This window comes from Pleurodeles waltl, chromosome 4_1, assembly GCF_031143425.1.
Source record: "Pleurodeles waltl isolate 20211129_DDA chromosome 4_1, aPleWal1.hap1.20221129, whole genome shotgun sequence".
Classification (NCBI taxonomy): Eukaryota; Metazoa; Chordata; class Amphibia; order Caudata; family Salamandridae; genus Pleurodeles; species Pleurodeles waltl.
Genome location: NC_090442.1, coordinates 606,802,356 through 606,825,972, shown reverse-complemented (window position 1 = coordinate 606,825,972; position 23,617 = coordinate 606,802,356). Strand labels below are relative to the sequence as shown.

The window sequence follows — 23,617 nt, the reverse complement described above, 5'->3', positions numbered from 1 at the left end:
ACTCATGAGGGTTCCAAAAAATGTGTAGGATGAGAGGCAGAGGACGTTCTTTCTCTTATCTTGCTACTAAACTATGGAACTCCCTGCCAAGTTGCGTGCGCCTGATGGACCACAAATGCACCTTCAGGAAGTCCCTGAAAACCTGGCTGTTTGGAATGTAGCCTGTCTTTTGATCAGGAATCACCTGATAGCACACTGTCAGTAAGTGTCAGTTGGATGCTAGCTCTGGATCAGCCATGCACTTTGCAAATCCAATAGAATGGAAAAGAATAGGAGCAGTACAGGCACCCAGAAGCAATGCACAACCTTTACCCCTGCATCTGCCACAAAACCATCATTTTTTCATGTGTTTCCACCAACACAGTTTATGATGCAGTGGGACCTTAATTTGGTTCTCACTTATCCGATGCGCACTCCCTTTGAAACCATGCACAATTTTCCTCTTTGCCTTTTAAGATGCCAATTCTCATCGTCATATCATCAGCAAGGCAAGTGAGCAAACTCAAGGCTTTGTCTGTAGTTCCAACATATACATCTTTCCTGCTGGACAAAAGTGTTTTTTCCGCCTAAGAAGTCAGGCTGTTCCAAATAAGGCAATCCATCACCTTGCTGGCTTTCCATGCACTACCTCACCTTCCAAGGGGGAAGAACAGCTTCACCGCCTTGAAACTAACAGGGCACTTAGCTTCTAAGTAGAACGAACCAGAGGCTATCAAAAATATGGTCAGTTTCTATGGGGCTGAGAATGGCAAATATGTGGAAAAGACGGACAACTCTGGGTGGACTGTGTTATGCATCTTGCACATTCACTTCACCACAGTGAAGGCTGCTACCACTGTGCTGGCGCATGGTGTGCTAGTTCTGGACATTTGCCATGCTGCAACATGGACGTCTCTCCACATGTTCATGAAGCATTACTGCCTAGATAGCCAGGTACGGTGGAATGGCCACTTCACCCGATCTGTCCCGCGGAATTTCCACAGACCCACCAACACAGGAGGTGGACTGCTTTGGTAGCTATTCACAAGATAAGGAATCTGTGGTTGGAAGTCTCTATCAAGAGAAGAAGTTACCTGTGGTAACCTCTGTTCTAGTAGAGACTCAATCCAACTGCAGATTCCTCGACGGTCTGTGGAATGGAATCATAATGTCTGTTAATAAGATGGCAAATCTAAAGAATTGCACTAGCTGAATTCCATTGCTCTGCATCTGGCGGCATGGACAGAGATCAAGAAAGAAACTGTAAGCATGTGGTGCATGTGTGGGGGCTCACATCTTATCTGGAGTAGACTTACCTGACGCAATGCCACATGTTGACTGCTGAAATGTTTAAGGATCCTGTCTGGTACTTTGAGGAAATTCAAAGGTGAGGAATATGTGGTTAATGTAGTCTCTACCAGAAAAGGGACTACTGAAGGCAAGTAACTTATTCATTTGGTACATACGAGGACACAACGTGCTATATGCCAAGAGCAAAGGTGCACTATGGTTAAACTGGGCAGCACTGACCACATTAGAGGTTTCTATAGAACTGCAATGTGCTAAAGATGAGTCTACACAGAGCGTCTTATAGCAACATTGAGTGTGTGCCTATAAAAGTTGTTATAAATATTGCTAATAGTGTGGAAACAACAGCAGCAAGCGTACATACTTTTGACAAATGTATTGTTTTTTACAGTTTAACCTTAATTTTTGTTACACAGTTCTGCTACGAAGGTGTGTGCAAAGATTTTGTTTTCTAAAATCAAACGTACATTTCACTGAGCTAAGGTGCCTGAAGTAGGCTTGCTAAGAGGAGCGTGTTGCGGTTAGGGAAGGGACATCACCCCAGAGAACCATAACTCGAATCCACCTTGAGATAATTCCAGATGCGGAACTGGCAAAAAAAAATTGTGGTATTTGGGTTTTTCGTATGTGCCAGCTTCTGTTTATTAAAGAAAATAAGAGGTGTTGATGAATTTAGCAGGTGTTTTCCAAAAATGTTAGTTTTTCAGCAGCACTAAAAAAAAGCTAAACAAGTATTGACAAAGCCAGGAGGTTGGCTTTAACATGCTAAGGCACAAACAGAGACATTTTAGTTAATCAAAGCCAAACTTATTGCCAATGCTTGTTTTGGCAATAAGCCAAACTTATTGCCAATGCTTGTTTATTCAGCTTTTCCCTTCCTGTGTAAGACAAAAATGTTTTACGTTCTGCCTCCACATTCATAGAGTGCAGTAAGTCGCATTGCATACTAGTATGGCGTACTGATTCTAATGAAAGCTAAAGATACCTCTCGCTGGTAAAAGGTTCGGAACACTTGTATGTCTTGCAACAACACACTTGTTCTGTTTATGAAGGAAGATCGCAATTCTGCTATTACAACTGTGTATCAAATGCTTCTTGTTTTAAGCACGGATAGCACAAAGGAGAAATTGTATCTATACTTTCCCATTGGATTATTTAATTGAGTATCATACACAGCATACTTTTTATTAGCACTATCACTGAAGCAAACAGTAAAGTACAAACCAACATTTCAAGATATTTATTAGTGTATAATTACAAAAAATATAAATGCAACCAATTATGAGGATTCCAAAAACAAACAGTAAAGGCATTTTGAAACCAGAGTGCATCTTCCAAAAACATCTATTTTCAGTTGTAAAAAGGGCGACATAAATACAAATGAACAGCTTTACATAACCTAGGAAACAGAAAATGGGTGCCAACCCATGGAGTATTTATTTGGACTTAACAAAGAGCAAATGTATATGAAGTTGTGGCAGCCATTTTCCAGGTCAACAATCCACCTCTAAAAACGTCCGTTGGCCTATGTTTGCTGATGTTTTTATGATCGCATCCAACAGTTACATCAGCTCCATAGGTTGTGTAGTGGAGTACAGCTTCCTTTACAGAGGATGGTGAAAGATGATATACAATCTTGACCAAAACAGAACATTGTTGAACTATTCGCCAGCTACTGCCTGCACTTCAAAGTTTCCACCAACCTGAAAAACAGGGAAAATATGAATTTGGCAACTTATACCTGATGAAGAACTCAACTGATGTATCATAACAAAAATCACATAGTCCTTCATGTTTTACTCACTTTCTTTTTATAGTCCTATCTTTCAGAGCTTGTGTCAAATTTTATGAAACTCACTTACGTAACAGATCTAGCAGAAGTTAAAGGAGACTCTCTTACTTCCTCCTCTCTAAACTCATCTACCAAGGAGTTGATTCAAAAGTAAAAGTTGAGGCCCAGTAGTATAAAGCTGCTAGATAAAATATTATATTCAACAATCACATCAAGAGATTTGTAAGCGGCAGAGAAAAGACAAGATCCACTCCCTATACCCTTTTCTCTTTTTGGTCAAAAAACCCTTTCCTGAAGACAACATAATATCTCAATAGTGGATGTGGTCGGGGTGGCCCCTCCATGTGAGCGGAGGAGCGTCATCCCGCCCCAAAAATGCACACCATAACAGAAAAATAAAATGGTAATAGACTTTATTTATTACCATTTTATTTTTTCAGCGCCCAGTCCTAAACAGAGTGTCAGAACAGGGCAGCGCAATTGCCGCCAAGCGGCAAGAGGGAGCAGTGCACTTGTTTGAAGTGCGCATGTCTCCTTGGCTGGCCTTCTTGCAATGTTCAGCCTGACATGCGCACTTTAAACAGAGAAAGCACAGGCCCCCAACACTCTTGTGAGTGCTGAGAGAGCCCGCTCCCACCAATCCAGGTAACCAGCATGAAAGCAGCATCAGGATTGGTTAGTGGTGTTTCCTGGTCCAGTGTATTGGAGCTTACAGGAGCAGGAGGATGCCACGAGGAACACACCTGAAGGTAAGTGCCTTTTTTTATAAAAATGTATTACTATTGTGTCCTCCTGGCTCCCCCACAATGCCGTAAACATAAGGCAGCCGCCACTGGATGTGGTATGCGGACAATTCTTGCTGCCAGGAATTATCCAGGGACAGGACAAAGAAATCTTTGAAAAGGAATTAACTTAGTTTGCTTAAAGATAGAACACGGCAAATCGGTAGCTGTTTCTTGACCTACTTATAAGTGTCAAACCTGACCTCCCAATCATCTGAGGAGTTTAAAGTATACACAGTAACTAATACTTGCTTGTTGAAGAACCCTGGTGCAGAGATGAGAAGTAACAGAAGTACTTTATTTCAGTACAAAAGATCCGAGTTCTAACTGCAAAATATTTTTTTTGCTTTTTGACCCACTGCAAGAGTGAGACACTTAATGGAGTTTTGCCTGCTCCACTGCCCATTTAAAAATGGGTTTAGCTGCAACCTTCAGTGCCCATTCTTTAAAATCAGAGTAGCTGTTGCACACAACTGAGGAAAGGGGATCTAAGAATGTTGAGCACAACACACATACACATGCCTGTGCACAAGTAAGGAATACCTTTGTCTGACTCAGACTGTTATCTGCACACAGGTAGCTATTTGGCAGATGGGACGCACTGTAAACCTTTTAACTAAATTGGACTCCGGAAAGCAATCCAACCTATTGTGCGTTTTCCCTCTGGGCACTTTATATTGAAACTTTATTAAAAATGTAACTTTGGATCCACACACGATGCAAGGAACAGAGTTGTTACCTTCTACCCATTTTCCCGAGGTCTTAAATTCATATTCAAGGTCAAATTTACTTCAGATTCAGTATTTAATATACAGCAGTTAATGAAATTCGCAATTTGAGCTGCATTGATGAGTGAGCTAATTACAGTGCTGCACCACAACCTGGCCTGAATGGACAACATGCACTTTCGAGGAAGATTAAGATTATCCTCTCACAGAAAAGGGGGCAGATGGTGGAATATCCATATCTATAACCAGCATCTACCTATTAACTAAGGTACAGGAAGGATGAGACTTCTGCCTCTGCTGGGTTCTGATGTCAGAGATGGAAGGATGATGTGATAACTAAAATGGGTGGGTGCCTCCCCAATCACAGAGTTGTCCATCTCCCTTATTATGCCCCTATGCCTACAGGTTCAGTTATGAAGGAGGTCAGACTATCGATGCTGTGAATCCTGCTGGGAAACTTGGTGGTGCCCTCACTCTTGATTAGTACTCTTGGTTTCTCTCCAGAACTGGCGGCATTACCCGCGTGACACATTCTAAAGCCTAAGGAAAGTGGACATGCTCTGGCCTTGGCGAGTAGGACCCTGTTGGGACTATCCAGTTTAACAAGAGAAATCAATAGAATAATCGCAATAATGTAAATAAACCACGTTTATGGTACTAGATGTCTTCTGTGATAAATGTTTAGGGCAAATGATTTGCATCTAGGTTATTCTGTGAGGCCAATTAAGGCGAGGTTATCAAATTGTTAGTTGCACTGAAATCTTCTATGTATTTGTAATTTTGTGGGTAGTATTTAGCAATGTGCGCATAAATTAATAGCACTGGAACACTGATTTACTGAGTGTATCGCTAAATTCTGAGACTTTGGGCTCATGGTTTTTTGATGATGCAAGAAAATGTTAATGCCAATTTAGGGCTATTGTTACACGGTTTCCAGTTACGTGTCATCTACATGTACATTTATGTTTATGTTTATATAATAGAAGCAGTTGCTTTTCTGAGGTCAAGTTTGCAACAGCGCTCCATTGGAAATACCTTTTCTAGTCTCTTGGTAACTCTTTTGGCCCTTGATCAAACTGTACCACAGTGGTGGAAGCCACCCCCAAAACTATGCCATCAGCATGACATATTTGGTGCCACCTGATCAAGCAATTCAATATTTCTAATGGGTGGCAGAAAACACACTTTCCTAAGTGTAGTAAATTAACATTAGAAAACTTTTGGTGCATAACCCTAAAACAGCTGAATTAAAAATGCACCAAATTTCAACAACACTGCAGAAGAAAATCGTTACTTCCTTGTAACTCCCATTCTTGAGTGTTGTCATCTTTCATAAACTCACACCCTTGAATCATTCCGTATCCAAGTGGAGAATCCCCAGTATTTTTAAAACAGCAATAAACAGTGTTGAAATAGCAATAGGCCCAACAGGTTTCATAGCACAGGTGGGAAAACAAAGAAACAGGAGCACTAGGTGAGCGCCTCTAGCTGGTTGGGGGAGGAGAAGCCACATGCATCTCCGTAAGATATTAACACTGGATAACTGGAGTTGCAGGTCAAAAATATTTTTTTCTCTAGCTCTGGATCTTTTATGGATTCACATGCTTGAATCAGAATCTCATAATGTATATCTAACTTCAAAATAACCAGGAATCAGGCTCACCTTTCATAAAAACAGACAGTGGAGCACTGCTTAGCACACCGATGAGTCAACTGCGGAATTTAAGTACAAGAGAACATGTGCCTGCTTTTCAACATAACTGCTTGGCAGATGTTAAGGAGCAGCACTCCTGAATAAAGTGAAGCTGTCACCAACACGTTTCTACTGCAATGTGCCTTCATCTTATCTCCAAAGTGCTGTTTTGATTACTTGTGGCAGAAAGTAATGAAGGCTGGGAGCCTGCAAGCAATGCCCTACTTGGCAATAAATAGGTGATCGACTGAATATAAAGCTTTGTTTCCACCTATGTAATATGCACCTGAATCTATCCAGGAAGTGAAATGTCCCCTCAAGCAGTGTGAACATATGTGGGGAAAAGGATATAAGAGTAACAGGTTTGTTTAAATGGAAGTCGAGAGCAATTTGGATTAATTAGCAAGGTGAACTTCTCCTTCGTGAAGTTCCAATATGGTTCCATTATCATTAAGACTTGGGAGTTACCCACTATCCTTGGTGAGGTTAGAGACAGAATTGCTGTCTGCTATGAGAGACATTCGGGTTGTCACAAAGGGTGGGGGTCCATCAGGTGATTGTGCACTGCGTTCTGTTCCCATTGTATGACTGGTCGTTGAACAGTGAAGAATGATCTGACAAGGCCTTTTATGAACTGTGTAATGATCCTTTGAGCAAATAAGGACGAAGCATCCTTAGCCTGTATGAACTGCAATATTGCTTCTAAAAGGACTCTAATAGAAGAATACTTGACATTTGTCTCCGCAATGGGGAAAAGGTGTGTCATCATTTGGTGCTGCTCTGTAGAAATGGGATTTAGTACTTTATTCTTACAGAAACCTTCCACTTGACACTGTGTGTCTTGGCCATCATTTAGGCTTGCCCCAGTACTGCCCTGCAGTCTGCCAAGAAGCTTAAATAGCCAAATTCTTGGTGGTCTGGTTCAGTGATTTTAAAATCATGATGTAAGACTTGGCCATCATTCCTGGGTGAATCTTCAGTGGAATGGGGGGGGGGGGGGGGGGGGGGGGGCCGAACACTTTAACTAGTGTGTGTACCAAAATTGGTGATGCTGGGGTCATCAGTTTTTGTTTTGCAGTGTGCATAAATGAAATGACAACAAAGCACGTTGAAGCACAATGAACACGCCAGAACATCAACTTTACAATGGACGGGTAACCGCATGCTCAAATATACATGTATCGGCAAAGCCTTCAAGAGTCCAAAGCAGAAAAATGTGCTTCATCTTCTAGGTGAGCTCCATAATAGCATAAAATAAGTTGTAAAACTTTGACAATGAAAGGAACAGGGGTAAAAGGAGGAAGGGAATATGGGGAGGGAAAAACAAGCGATGGGCTGGAGTAGTTCCAAGAAAAAAGGGGGTGGAGGTCTGCCCACTATGTGTCCCAAAAACTTAAAACAAAAAAATCTGAACATCTGCATCTAGTCTTTGCCCTGGGGCTTCCAGTTTAAACGGGCCATCAGTTTTATAGGACATGACTTTGTCTTGGCCTTCCACAGAACCCTGTGAATGAGACGAACTGGTGAAAAGGTATAAGTGAAGACGGCTGACCAATTCATCATGAAGGCATTGTTACTGGAGCCAGGTTGCCTGTCCCTGCTTGGACAGGCTGGGCATTTTCTGTTCTGCAGACCGGCAAAAAGGTCTATGGTGGGATAACACCATGTTACCTTCTGGATTAGCGATGTAATATATGAAGGATGTGTTGTCAGTTTAGATTAGAACGTCCTGGTTCAGCAGTCATGGTAGAAATGCTGGCAGACCTAACAGGATGGCCCACAGCTCCAAGACGTTGGTGTGGAAGGATTTCTCCTCCTCCTACCACATCACTCCCTTGGTTTGCTACTGGATGTAAGCCATCATCCTTATACTGAGGAATCTTTTACCATGAAGGTCCAGAGGCCCGCAGGGAGGCCTGCGTTAAGGTTTTCTGGAAATCTTCATCACTGTGGAGTGACTCAATAAGTCAGTCGCTTTTTGCAATAGGAGATCCAGCTCCTGCTGGATTGGTCTCATGCACATGTGACAAAATGAAATAAATCTTATGTACAATGACACAAGGCCCAACATTAACATGTATTGACGTGTATTTTCTGACTAATGGTATGGCACCTGTAATGGTGTGCTGCAATCGCCTGTAGCTTTGTGAAGTGCTTTGCTGATGGAAATGTCTTGCCAAGCAGTGGTTTGTGTCCAGGACTGTTCCTAGAAACTGGAGCATTGTAGCGGGACAAGAAGATTTTTCTACCTTGAGCGCCAGGCCTAGGCGATGGAATAGATTTAGTCTTAGTGGGCACAAGATACATCTATTAAGGGCGCTTTCACAAGCCAATCATCTAGATTTGGGAATACCTGTGGCTCTGTCTCTAAAGAAAGGCTGGTATATTTCGGAAAAAGTTGAGCGGGGCAAAGGAGGATGGATTTTAAACCAGAAAGAAGTGGCAGGAATTGATAGTGCTACCCTGTGGTCGAGAAAAATGCTGTCTGTGGTTTGGATGTATGGGGATTTGTAAGACATCCAGTAGTCCAGAGAGGCGAGGGCTCTTCTTGCAGCAAAAGGAGGACATCTTAACATCTCAAAGGACTGCTTTTAGGGGAAGTTGGTGAGTTTCTGAAGGTCCAAAGAAGGTCACCATCCTCTTGTTGTCATTTTCACCAGAAAGAATCTAGAGTAGAAGGCCAAGTTTCTCAGTGGCTTGGGAACTTTTTCAATCCCCCTTTTGAAGAAGCTGAAGATGTATTCCTTTGTTGGAGGAGGATCAAGTGTTTTTTAGACAAATTCCAGTGTGCCCCTATTTCACAGTTTGTAGCACCAAGCAGTCAGCTGTGATCTTCGTCCATTCTGATGAAGAGTGGGAAACCTCCTTTCACTTGTATCCCAACTGCATGCCAGGGTAATTTTGTCTTGATGACCACTATACTGTGTGGAAGTGCTTTGATATCTTAGTTATGTTCGGAAGCCACAAAACGAAGTTCATTTTAACAAGGAAAAAAGGATGTGTGTCTACTTTTATCAATTGCAGTGCTTCAACAACATATTTCCCAGTCTCCCTGTCACAAGGAATCTGAAGAATAAGACTTGCACTACAAGGTGGAAGCGGGTGGATTTACATCATCCCTGCCTTCTATGTACTGCAGCTCCTGCAGTACTACTAACTGGTGAAGAATACATTTGAACAATTCGTGGCCCCATCTTTTAGAGCTGTGGAGGTGTTAATCTCTTCTTTAACAATGGCTTTGGTTTCGTTCTTTTCATCCTTGGGGATGAGAGTGACTCAAGGAGAAATGTCATACCATATCTAGTGATCATATTGTCCTAGAATAGCTAGGGCATTGGCAGCTTTAATGGAGGTTACAGTCATAGACTTGACCCTGAATCACAGGTGATCTGTACAACTATCATCCCAGTCAGGAGTGCAATTGTGACCGGGTTTTGTATCTCCTTTCCTGCTAGGTTTATGGATTCTAGCTTAGAAATGTACATATTTATTGGTGCAGAGTGTGGTGCACTATAGTTGTCTGGGGGTGGGGAGGGAACATAAAGTCAACCAAGGTGGCAGAGGATGCACGGTCACTGGTGGCTGGAATGGTATTAGAGTGTTGTTGAGGCATCAGAGGTGTTGGTGCCTGTAGAGCAACTACGTAGTGATGTCGCAGGTGTGTAACCAACTTTTGAAAAGTCTGCATTCGTTGAAGGGTATTAAGAAAGCTAGTGGCACCTGTGTTATAAGTGGTTCCAGTGCTGTCTGGCTTTGCAGGATCGCTCATACCTTCTGTGGTGGGTGCCATGCTTTTGTTGTTCCACATATGATTCTCTGGATTCTCCACTGCCAGGTGATTGCACATATTCTTCTACAGTGCGCTCACAGCTCTAGATCCATTCAATGTCCAAATATTTTGACAGATACTTCAGCCCGGACCTTCCACTTTGAAGCCTCCGGTTACCATTCAATGAGGCTATGGATGACCAGATTTTGGTATCTTAGTCCAAACGTATTTTGGCCTCAGTGGTGAGTCCACCCACCTATCGTTAAACACCACAGTTCAATGGTGGGGGAGGGCAAACTTCTGGATTCAGTACCCTATACCTTCGAACTTTGTGGTGTAAGCTTCTACTTGCAAGGTAAATCTGAGCTCTTTTCCGATCATTCCTTAAGAGACTCTTAGTGTACGGATACAATGGGCAAGAACGATTTCTCAGGCAGTCTGACAACTATGCTGTTTGCCTTTGGTGCCAAAGATCTTTGTAACTCCTCTGCTCAGACAGTTCAGAATGGTCAGGATGTGGCAAGCAGATATTACTTCCGGGCTGCAACACCGCTGATGAAGTTGCCTGTGTCATGGAAGCAAACACCATTATCAGACAACATGTCTGTGTGTGCCTCACCTAGTAGTCTGGCCCTGTGAGGGATTGGGTTTTCTTGGTGATAACTCCAATTCACCCCAAGGTCGTTTTACGAATACCAGGGCAACAGTGTGCTCGCTGGACTTAGTCTTTCTACCAATTCTATCAGCAACACATCTGGTTCAGGGGCTACCAGGGAGGTTTTGCCTTCCATTAGCATCAGCCTTCGCAGCCAATCCAGGAGCCCACATAGATATATTTGTGGTGCTAGGGGCACAGGAGGACCAAAGGGATAAGGACAAGAGAAGTAGCATCAGTTCTCCTCTTCTTCAAGGCAACATATCAAAACCACTTAAGCTCACCCTGGGCTGGGCAAATGCACTATATTGGGAAGACAGGATTTAACATTGCCTACTGGACTGCTTCTTTATCACACTTTAACCAATAGGCCTTAAACCTTTTCTAAGCTGAATATGCCTTCCCTCCTAGATGGCTAAGGTTGATTCTGGACCACAGGTTGTGGAACATGTTTGTTTCTCGGTAAGGACAAATTTAAAGTCATGGCACTTGCTGCTGGCCTTCGAGCGCTAATACTGGATGGTGCATCTCTGACAAGGCCACAGACGTCATGGTAGTACTGAATGCATCATCTCTCAATTGTGTAGTTTCTTGTTTGTGTCATCTCTCGATTGCTTGAATGATATGGAGATCTGAGGTCTCTGTTCTCAGGTGGAGCAGCACCATCACATAAATTCTACTGGAGCTGTGTGCCATCTAACTGGCTCTCAAGGCCTTGCTGCCTTCGATCAAGGGCCGGTCAATCTAGGTGCCAATGGCTAACATGACCACTGTGTGGTACTGCAACAAGCAGGGCGGTGTGGGTGTCTGCTCTGTCTGCAGGCACTGGATATCCCTCAATGTAGATCATCTAATGGGATCGTTCATCATGACAGCAAACTCAGCAGGTTATCTTGCTGACAACAAGTAGAGTCTACACCTGGCATAGTGGGGCATGTCCCTGCCAAATATTTTGCTGCATTTGAAAATACACAGTATTTTGCACTTTTCAAGCCCCCTCCCCCCATAGTCTCTATGGGATCATTTCCGCCTACTGTGGCTCTGCAGCCTTCCCATCATTGCTTCTGACCACATGGGTCCTGAAGAAAGTCATACTGGACCGAGCACAGCTGACTAGTGGCCTTGGATTAGGATCACAGGGTCTGGTACTCCGAGCTCCTGATGCTATGCATTTGTCCTCCATGTCTTTTTCTGTGCTAGGATCTGCAGTCCAACCAGTAGGGCGGAGTGCTATACCCAAACGTCCACAATATACACCTTCTTGCATGGAAACTGAGCGAAATGAGCTTAGGGTGTTCGATCTTCTGTCAGAACTCATGGATTTCAATCTGGCTGCCCGTCAACTATCAAGCCCATATATTTAATTAGACTAGATTTTTTAACTTGTGTGAGTAACAGCAGATTGACCTGCCGAGACAAAGTTGACTAATGTTCTTTTGTTTGTTTTGTCTTTGGCCCAGCAAGGCTCTGCTCCCTTTGAGGCTTTTTGCAGTTGTACTCTGTGACTACTGAACTTCCGTGTGTTAAGGCAGTGAGCGCCAGGGTTTACTAGTTCAGGCACTGCACATTATCTTCACTTTTTCTTGGCTGGTGCTTTAGATTTATGAATCTTGTCTTCCAAAGGTGGTGTCACTTTTCCATGAGAGAATGTCCATTATGCTCCCAGTGTTCTTTTCCCCACCTCACTCATCTAAAGAGAACGGACATTACACCAACTGGATCCACAGCATTCTCTTAGTTTCGATAGCGATAGGCCCAAGGAGTACTCTGTTTATGATCAGGTGATTTTAGATTTCGTAGGTGCGGAATAAAGGAAAGGTATTCCAGAGGAAGTTATCTCGATGGCTTGTCACTGAATCAAACTTTGCTATGCTTTTTGGCCAAACAGATCCTCCTTGGCAAAAACAGCAAATACAACTTTGACTTTGTTCTTTTTCTAGACTCTTTCCAGGCCTCCACGGTCACGTTGACATCTGGTCCTTACTGTCACTAGGCTCCACTAATTTGATCTGCAAGTCCACAGAGAGGGCCATTTTGCCTGTTTGGTCAGGATTTCCTGGTTAAGCTCACGTCCCCAGACCAACCACCTTGGAAGGGATGCATTACTTTGGTACAAATTCACAAGATGAAGAATCTGAAGCTAGAAGTAGCCATCAAAACAATAAGTTACTTTCCTTTTGTAATGCTAATCATTCCTCCTCATGGATACTCTTAACCACAGTTTCCTCACAGCCCACTCACCACCACATTCTGTAGAGTTGTGCTTTCTGAGTTGATAAGATCCCAAGTCCATGTTTGCACACAGACAGTCCACATTCAGTTATGTCAGCCATGCTCAATGTCTGAGGGCATTAGAAACAAGCGCTGGCAAAGACAATAGGTTTGGTGCCTCCCTTTTCACTTTGCTTATGCTTATTTTCTTCACAAGTGTAACTTTATTACAAAAAACATTGAACACTGAAACACAGACATTTTTCAATGTTTTTTGGAATAACGTTTTACAAAAATCATTGAAGATGGGCAACTATGTGTGAGCATGCCAACAGGTGTGGCCGTTTGTATACAGCATGCACATAAAGACACAATATGATTGTACTATAAAAGCGGGTACACATTCCCATGCCTGCTACATAGCAAAACCATATACTTTACTTTAGAAAGTGAAACGGATGATTGCACATACAAAAAACATTGAAACTGACAACTCATTTGAGTCCAATAAGGGATGTATTGCGATTTAGAAACTACTCTGAAATATTGCTCCACTTCACATCCCCAGATTTTGGTGGTTACTTTATCCGGGACAATAATTCGAATCAAGAGTACATTAGGGAACAATTTACTTGTAACGTTGAGAGAAGCACTTTTGAGCTCTGGTCTTATGGGACAACGGTGTTGCACAAGGGGAGGTAATAGAAGGAACACACAGCTGCAGCACCTACCGACATTTGAATGACATTACAACATGAACACTCGGCAAAAAGCTATACAGGGTGTTGATGGTATGAGGAGCTATTAAGTAAGCACTGTGAAGACGTAAATTGAGGAATAAGAGCATAAAAGACTGTTCATGGAAGCAATCACATTGAAGAGACAACTGCTAAGGAAAGCATGGGCATTGAAGCACTGCTCACACAGCATGCACAGACTACTCATTTTGTCAAGCTTAGAAAATAAATACTTGTGTGCAAAACATGGCCACAAATAACCTGCCAGTAGAAACACTGTGCAACATAAAACAGTAGCAGAAGACTGCTCAGCAATGCTCATACAAAGGCTAGCCAAGGAACTATTGTATAATATGAAAGTGACTGCAGACTGACCAAAATATGTGTTGTAGGAGTCTATGGTTTCAGTTATGATCAAACCTCACTTTTCACTGTTTAGCGTGCACAGTAGGACCTTGCTCATTCAAATATGCGCAGCTTAAACACACGGCTGTCCTAAGCCTGTGCCCAAGTTGAAATGTCTAGAGATTTTGGAAGAAATAAGCACAAGCAGCTTATTACCTACTGGGCTAAAAAAAAAAAAACTTTACAAAATAAAATAAATAAATTGTGAAAAACAACACAATAGACCACAGGTACCAAGCACTGAAGAGGACCATTGTCTGTGTGGCTGCTGACACTGTGCTTAGGCGGAACACAGTCACTCACAGAAAAGGGAAAATGGCTGAAGTGAGTTGACCCATTACAAAACTACAGACAAGAGGATGAAGAGGGTTGGCTGGAATATACATTTTAAAAAAGCCACACACATTAACTTTGTCAGTGATTGTTGAAAGAGGAAGCAAGTAAAACGTTTCTATAAAAGCTGAACAATGTGCTGCTTGCCTTTATTTCTGATAGGTTGCAAAACATTTTTTAGACTACTGTAAAAAGAAAGCATTAGCTGGCTGGGCACCAAGAATGTGAAACTAATAACTAGGAATCACCCACTTTGCATCAAGCCTTACGCCCTTCTGGAAAAACTTTAAACCTTCTTCTTTACACTTATGAGAAGATCGGAAAGCATCACTTTATAGTTTCGTTCATTGTTGTATTCTACAGTTCTTGCCACTGACAAATCACCCCACTGTCTTCTCAGATGTGATATATTTAATTACATTGACAAAGCACATTTAAATCTCCACAGATAAGGCTCACTGTAAGAAATGTTTATTGGACTTAAGATGTTTTAAATAAAATACATATTAGTTAAGCACAGTACTCTATTCCTGCTCATCTCCAAAGTATAGAAACTCAGAGAAAAAACAGTGTGGCAAGAAAACGAATCGCACAGCATTTTTCTCAAAAAAATGTTTTGTAACTAAATTTCATGCCATGCTATTTTCCCTAAATGTTAGCTTTGAATACAGCATTGCTAGATAAGATGGGCTTATGTGAGGACACACACCCCTCTCATGTAATTAACCACTCTCAGAAGTCAGAAATGCAAGCAGTTTTTTTTTCAATTAATTGCTTTGTGGCAAATGTTAACACACTGTTCTTTAGTTTCATGGAACACCAAATGTAGCTGCGGTAAACTGGTAGGACAAATCCAAGAGATTCCTAAAAATGTCTAACGCATTCTTTGTTTTAAAAAAACAGCTTAAAAATGATAATGAGTTGGGAGACAAAGGTTAATTTAAAATTTTCATATAGTCTTACAAACTGTTTTGATTGCTCCCATCAGGACTGAAAATATAGTTTTACAATAAGTACACTGAAATGTTTATATCAATACTTGCCATTCCATTGCTTCATCAAGACCAGTGCCTTTGGTTGCAGAGGTCTTAAATATCTGCCACTTCTTGTCCTTCAAAGCAGGAAGGCCCAATGAATTTGCCACCTCCGTGGGGGTCATTGCCTGCTCCATATCCTGTTTGTTTGCAAACACCACTAAAATAGCTTTCTTAAGTTCTTCCTCCTGCATAAAATCAACAAAAGTTTTACAGTATGATCTGAATGCTGCAAGAATCTGAAATAATCATTTCACAACAAATATTCAAGAGTAACAGCCACTGAAGAGAGTGAGTAAATGGTAATTGCTGTAATGTGCTCAGTCCTTAGAAGAACTAGCATTTTCAACATGTGGAACTAGGAGCACCACGTGAGAGGAGGAAGGAAGCCTTGTGGCTGCTTTTATGATATTTGGGTGATTACTACTTCACATATGTGCTGCAAGAACACCATTTAGTTCCTCAAGTTCTGGCCAGAAGGTCTATGTGCTAGAAGATGAAACTTTTATGTTAGTCTCTCCCCAAATGACAGTATATGAGAACAGATTAAAAAGCAAAGTACATTTTGCAAGGCGAAGATTACTTGTTGTCATACTAACATGTAAACTTTAATCATTCCTAGTTGAGGCAACAGGGTGTACTACTTGCAGAATATGTAAATCACCTCTCTTGCTACCTTGCTAATGTCCACGTGTGGTCACATATGCTGCTCATAACATAGCTGAATGAGCACATCAGACCGCATTTCATTGCAGGTGGAAGCAAGAAGAATGCAGCATGCTACACAAACCTCAAATACTCCTCGACATATGGGCTTTCAACACAATAATGGAAGATATTGTGTTATGTCTCCCATTGAAGTAAAGCCAAACAGATTGTTTCATATGGAAAATATGGTGTCATTCCTAAGCTCTACTGGGGTGAAGACAGAGAACAATTGTTTTGTTCGGTGGAAATCCAAACAAATGTTTGGAACTTAATATGTGTATGGAGCACCAAAGCAGAGAGATGGAGCTCAAGGATTATATCGGTCCAACAAACTTGCCACAAGATTGCAGTATTCCAGGGATCTTAATTTTACAGGTAGCAATGGGCTAAACCAGCTGTTCAACAACTTTGAATAAAATATTTTTAAGCTGTCACCACAGAAGGAGTCTCAGAGATAAGAACATGTTAAACAATAATGTGTTTATATAGTGTCACTTGCAAAACACCCAACATTGACTAAAGGAAGGAAAAAGAGGGACAAAAAATTATGTGGTGTGGAAGGGTTGAAGATAAGGGAATGTCGGTTAACTAATGGACCTCCACATAAAGGCTAGAAAGAATTTGGAATTTAGCAATCAAACCACTTTTTGAATAAGGCTGCTTTGAGGCTCATCTTGGAAAGCAGGAAATCGTGGTCACCTGAAGGGAAGAGTGAAGTGAGTTCAGAAGAGCTGCACTCCGATAAACAACATTCCTCCCAGAATTTCCTTTTAGTCGTGCATGACAGTAAACCATAGAAAAGCTCTATGTGCTGGAATCTGGTCGCGAGGTAGGATGCAGCTGACCGAGTCTTTACACAGAGATTTGTCAATGCTGTTTGAAATATGGAGACAATGTAGTTCTTTCAACAAGAGAGTCAAATGGGGAATTTATTGCCCCGAAGATGTCTCTCTTTGTTAGTGTTTGGACTGTGTTTTTAGGTGAGCTTCTTGGGTATTTCTGAGTAAGATGAATTACAGAAGCCAGGTTTCAGGCTCTGATGATTTTGTACTGAAGTGGAATAAAAGAAGCAACAGCTTTTCAGTGGACAAGTACAATTCTGGCTTATGACAGTATCCACCTGACATGTTTAGCGTAAAATGACACAATGGCTCCTGTGAATACTACCTGCTGTGGGAGGTAGCCTAGTATTACAGACAAATTGGGCAAGAGTGTTCCCAATTTGGAATCGTTATGGACATGTTCTGTATTTGAGCCCCGAAATCTCTGCCTCACTGATACGTTTCATGCATGCCTAGAGGTCTGTAGTGTAGGCGGAGCCTGGTTTCTGAAGATTTCTGAAAACTGCCTGTCACAACATGCATGTGTCATTCTACTGTTTGGGACTGAAATACTTTGATTACTTGTAATAGCAATGCACTAAAAATTAAAAAGGATAAGATGCTACTTTTAACCCATTTGTCAACAAAGTGAATTGAAGCGATTTTATGGATTGAGAGGTATTTAAAAGGAGACTTCATCATTGTGACAACAGTAGCTGTAGATCACTTTCCCCCGACGGGCATCTTCAAAGCCTCTACAACAACTGCCTATGCGAAAGAATGCTGTAGGTTCACCGGGTGGCATATGTGCTGTCAAGACAAAACTGAGATCTTTCTGCCCATTTTTTTCCCTCGAGTTTATTCTACGTCCCCTCGGCCCCAGTCTTGGATTCAGTTTCAACTAAAACGTCACCTGCATTAACTCTGCCGGTTACTGTGTCCCACTATCCTTAAAGAATGCATTGTTATAGCTCACAGCCTGACAAAGAACTGACGCCCAATTTCTTAATCCCTTAAAAAAAAAAGTCCTGAATTTCACCACAGAACATCACCCCGAGATTTAACTCTACCGCCTACATACAGCCACTAATAGTTGTTGCACAGTAAACTACACATCACTGTAAAATTTGCCATCATGATATTCAAAAGCATTTAAGGCTGCTCTCCTCTCTAGACAGTGCTGAAAGTCTCCCACGATACCCCCCTACTAGCCACGTGCAATCCAAACACAGATAAATGCCAAAAATGGTTTTCCGTTTTGAAGTGGGGGAAAAAACAGCACAAAAGCACTCTGATGTATATGGGATTTCTACAATAAGAACATTTATTAAAGCAATCAAATTTTTCTCTTACCTCCAACATTGCAACTAACTCAGACTTTGATATTCCAATCCGGTCTCGATCACAGCTGTCGACCACATAAATTACTGCATCTGTATTTGAATAATAGCAACGCCAATATGGCCTGAAAAAAACAGAAGAGTTGCATTTAGGGAAATTTTGCTTTTTATGGCTAATGAATAAAGTACATTAACACCTGGCCATCAATAAAGTACATCAGGGTATGGTCTATTAGAGACAAATGTATTAGGGAGCAGACTAAATAATGTTTAGGGACTAGACACTTGTCAAAGAGAAGCAGTAGAGGCGGCTCAGTGCAATGGCTAGAAAAAATATAATTTACAAGAAAAAATAGTAACAAATTTTATCACAGATAAATCAGTGTACCCTTTATGGGTTTATTAAAAATTTGTAGGAAAGTGAATATCAGTGTCAAGTAAGAGAATGGAGATGGTGGAGCACAGGGAACTTGGAAAACAGAAACATAACGTTCTATGACCCTTTCAGAAAAGACTATCACAGTAGGTAGGAAGCAGATAATGAGTGAGCAAGTGATAATTCCAAAGCTTAAGCGCAATTACACAAATACACAACAGCCACTATAAACGCTAGCCACACACCTTGACGGATATATTAAAGATACTACAAATTCTGTAAGAGCGAAGCCTGCAGCATAAGGAGTGTCCACTGTACACAAGGAAGAAAGTGTCAATTTCCACATACAAAAGTCCATGCTTAGAGAAATGTTTTTTTTCCTTTCATCAACAAGAAGAAATTGCCAAAAGCCATGTAGAATGTAATGCATAAGGATTTTTTTTTCAGAAGCCTATGGAGCCCACTAAGTACAATAGCACTGTCATATCAAATAAGTCTGCTAGCATTTTAAGTTCTAAGCTTATTTAAAAGAATTGGTAACACCAGGTATATACTGGAGAGATGTGCTACCAAGAGAGACCCAACAAGCAATGGCATGTGCAATAGTTCTTGCCTTAATGAACTACTGGCTTTGTAAATACTTTTTGGCGATGCTGTGCTACATCAACAAAAAAGAAACCCTTTTTGCTGATACTGCGTGGCATCAGCAAAGAACCAAAAAATTAGCACACTGACTTGTACATTTGAATATGCGAATATGAGTTATGAGGCAATGGTGGCCTAGCGTAATGATGTATACACGCAACAGAACAGCAAGTGGAGGAGAAGTGAACTTTGGTAGTGGGGGGGGAGGGGTTACCCTTCCCTAGCGGATCCCTGCGTGGGAATCACCAATGGAGGGTGATCCCCAAGCAAAAATCCACTCCACTAGGCACCAGGGAGGGGGGAGTGGCCCCTGGGCAAGGGCTCTGAAACGCCCTCCCACCGACCCCCAGTGTTTTTTTTTCCTTCAAACTTAAATTAATCCTTTCTGCCCTCCCCCTCAAGGACTGAAAGTCCAATAGGCACCTGGGATTTTGTTTTCCCCAACTCACTGGGGTGGGGGCTGCCCAAGTAAAATCTTTCTGTGAAAAAAAATCAGCGTGGGTCATTGCCAACCTGGACCTCAGTGCATCAAAGCCTCGGTGGCTTTATCTGTCAACCTAAGAGGAAGGCCATACAGAAGCTCCTGCATACCCTCTGCTTTGAGACCCTTGGCAGTACATATGTTACAATGGCATTTCATTTACTAATGATTTTATAAGCACTGCAGGGGCATAAACATCTGACTTATCGTACACGAGCTACAACCACACAGCATTTTGGCTACTCCATCAGGAGAGAATACGGACATTTTACTCCATATATAAAGACCAACAGTCCTAATAGAAAAAAATTTAAGAGCTACAAGGAAACCAGGAACAACAATAAAAATACTTGAGTTTAACATGAATACATATTTTTTTTTTCAAAATGTCTGTCATTTTGAGTGCATACGGTTATTAAAACTGACCATAAACCAGGAAAAACCTCATTCAATTACATATTAGTTAATTTTAGCATAACATAAGGACGCATACATTTATGCACTGTGTGTTCCAGATAAACTACCACAACATGTGTTTCAAGTGTTAAATGTTTCCCTGTCTAGTCTGTCTCAGCAATTCCTTCTCTGCGTTCCATCCTCTTTTCCCATATATTTTGCGTTTGGGGCATCATATGGTCTCATATATTGTCAGCTCCACCATTCTATATTTGTCCAACCCTGCCTTGCACTTCACTGAATGGAAAAAGCCCACTTCCTCATTTTAGAACTATAAACATTTGGGGCCGGAGCTTCGGTTCATTTGCTACAACTTCTTTGGGGTGAGATTGATTCTATGTAAATACTTTAGTTGTATTAGTCTGTAGGACTTCAAGATTGGCACATCTCTGGGGGCCATCAATGTGAATGCCCTTTACATATCATCTAAACAGCCAATGTTGTTTTCCCAGGCGTTCCTTGGTTTATCAAACCTTTCTGTCATATTAGTGACTAGAGTTGCACATATTGAGGATATTTTACCTTCCTGTGGCAATTGGAACTTAGTGATGTTGGCCTGAAGTGGTCTAAACTTGGGGACCTGGGAAAGACAGCTCAGGTGTGGTTTGAAGTTGTGTCTTAGTAGCAGATACAAAAGCACTGGGGTTGTTGAAGACCAAACTTGCCCTTCAGTTGTGTGAAATATGTACCCAGGATTGAAGTGGCTATACAGCCCAACCTAGAAATGTTTAACAGGGCCCAGCCTCATCCCCCTTTAAATCCATGACTTGAGGGAAACTTGCATTGTCCAAAGTGACGTTTCACCTGTAATTTTATTGAACAAGCCTTTTCTGAAAAAACCTTAACCCCATCCCTCCCACCCTGGTTGGTAATACTACTTTAGCTGTAGGTGCTAGCCCAAAATGGTTTTCCCCCCCACTACATATATAATGCAGAGGGAGGTATATTCATCGTCTTTAGCTCTATGGCATATTCTGGGTGCAGAGCCGGTCTGTATAGCCAGTGGATGATTATCTTTAGGTGAGCAGCTCTATAATAGGATGTGAGACCCATAATATCCAACCAAGCTTTACCTCCATACGCCCCGCTCCCATGAAAAACGTGTTTGATCATCCTAGGTCCTCTGGGGGTAAAATGCTACACTCTGCCACAGAAAGAATCTCAACAGTGCTGTGAAGTGGCCAAGGAATGTGTTGGGGAGGTGAAAGGGATAGTTCTGTAGGATATAAAATGGTTTAGGAAAGGTGATAGTTTTAACCAAAGAATCTCCCCACCAAGAAGAGCAGGAGAGTAAACCACTTTGAGTATCTTTTCGAGTGGGTTCCAATAGGGATTGTAGTATTTTGAAGCTAGGCTAGTGATGTGTATCCCCAAGTATTTAATGTGTTCTGTGTTGAATTGCACTTCTATCTGACTGGTCCCAGTTATGATTTTATTGGCCAAGCACAGTGGGAAGAATATAGGTTTTGTCTAGTTCACTTTCAGACTTAATTAATGCTGAATTTTCCCAAGACAGCCATTACAAGGGTCCCTGGTTAAAAAGGGTTACTTAGGTATATCATGAGGTCATCTGCATAGAGAGACTGATCTTTCAGTGTCTGATGACTGTAATCTTGGACTTTGTGGGTTTTGACTGAACTCCTGTACGAGGGGTCCGCTTATCAAGGCGACCAGCAATGAGGGATAACTGGTAGCTCTGTCAGGTCCCCCTTGCCATACGGAAAGGGTCCGATAAGGCCCCTTCCCACTCTCACTTGTGCCCTCAAGCCATTGTAGAACAGATGAATGTGCAAAGTGAACTATGGACCAAATCCTAGGCATGATATCAGGCAAAGAATGTAATCCCAATTTTATATTGGCTACTGCTTTTTCAAATTCTGCAAGTAGGAGGGCTGGGGTATTTAAGTATATTTTCTGATGCAAATGCATTGAATACACTCCGGATGTTATGACGAGTTAACTGGTGTGCATAAAGCCATTTTGATCTTTTTGGACTAACATATCAATTAACTTCAAAGAGGTGGTTTGCAAGGGCACTGGGCAGTATTTTGATTTCAATATTAAATTAGAGATATCGGTCTAGAGGAGTACATTTGTTTGTCGGTTTATCCAATTATAATAGAATAAAAATGTGTACCTCCACATGCTCTTGTGGGAAGTTAATTTTTTTTGTCAAGACTCTTTGAAATCTTCTGAGTGGGGTTGTGTTAATGAGTTTTTAAAGCATTTAAAAAATGTATGGGAAGCCGTTTGGGGCAGGTGGCTTGCCTGATAATTGTTTTATGGCTTCTCAGATTTAGTCTACAGAAGGGTTCATAAAGTGCATTATTTAATTATTATGTTGATCATGGCAGCTGTATTTTTGAGAAATAGTCCACTAGTTCTGCCTCTGGGAAAGGACCTCTATAATACTGGCTAAATTAGTTAGTGATTTTCTGTGAGAAGGTAAGGATTACATTGTTTTCGTATTTGGGCTGTGGCCTCCTGGTTTCCTCTCTGCAGCTTTGCCAGTGAAATAACTTGCTAGTTTTGGCACCCTCATAATATATTGAGCTTTTTGATGCAAGTCATAGTTTTCATCTAAGTGGGTTTGTCGATATAGTAAAGGTTACAGTGCTTTTGTATTTGTCTTCTGCCTTTTTTACTCTTTGTTCTGACTCATTGTTTTTTGGGGCTCTTATATATCTGTGGTGTGCAACAGTATTTATTATCTGTCCAAGAATAATCACTTTGTAGGCTTCCTACATCATTATGATCGAACAGGCCATACCCTTGTTTTCCTGGAAGTACAGGTCTGTTTACACAAGCATACAATTCAATTCCTGAAACAGAGCCAAAGTCAGATGCCAATATGAAAAAGTGGTCCAGGTGGAAGAAGGATTACTGCACTCTGGATAAGAATGAAAATGTCAATTACCCAGTGTACATCTGTTCGTGGCATCAGTCGCTGAGATTCACATGGGCTGCATTAGCTCGCCATCTGGTGTTGGGTCGGAGTGTTACAAGTTGTTTTTCTTCGAAGAAGTGTTTTCGAGTCACTGGACCGAGTGGCTCCTCCTTCTGTGCTCATTGCGCATGGGCGTCGACTCCATCTTCGATTGTTTTCCCCGCAGAGGGTGAGGTAGGAGTTGTACTATAGTAATAGTGCCCGCGCAATGAAATGTGTAAGTATGTACCTATTAAAGGTTTAAATAATATATATACAAATGTACAAAATTGAAGGTAACTTCTGAACTGCTACAGGCTTCCGGGGAGGTGGGTGGGCCCATGTGAATCTCAGCGACTGATGCCACGAACAGATGTACACTGGGTAAGTGACATTTTCAGTTCGATGGCATCTGTCGCTGTAGATACACATGGTCTG

General features: G+C 41.7%; 1 protein-coding gene across 1 annotated transcript in view; it reads right to left on the bottom strand.

The window, feature by feature from the left end:
- Positions 1-2,512: 2,512 nt before the first annotated feature.
- Positions 2,513-23,617, bottom strand: part of ARL1 (ARF like GTPase 1) — an 85,151-nt gene continuing 64,046 nt past the window's right edge. Inside the window, exons 4-6 of the mRNA XM_069229032.1 lie at positions 18,309-18,420; positions 15,436-15,614; positions 2,513-2,990 (exon numbers count right to left, since the gene is read on the bottom strand). Of these exons, the coding sequence (XP_069085133.1) occupies positions 2,960-2,990; positions 15,436-15,614; positions 18,309-18,420 (322 nt within the window). The 3' untranslated portion in view covers positions 2,513-2,959. The remainder of the gene's footprint in view (positions 2,991-15,435; positions 15,615-18,308; positions 18,421-23,617) is intronic.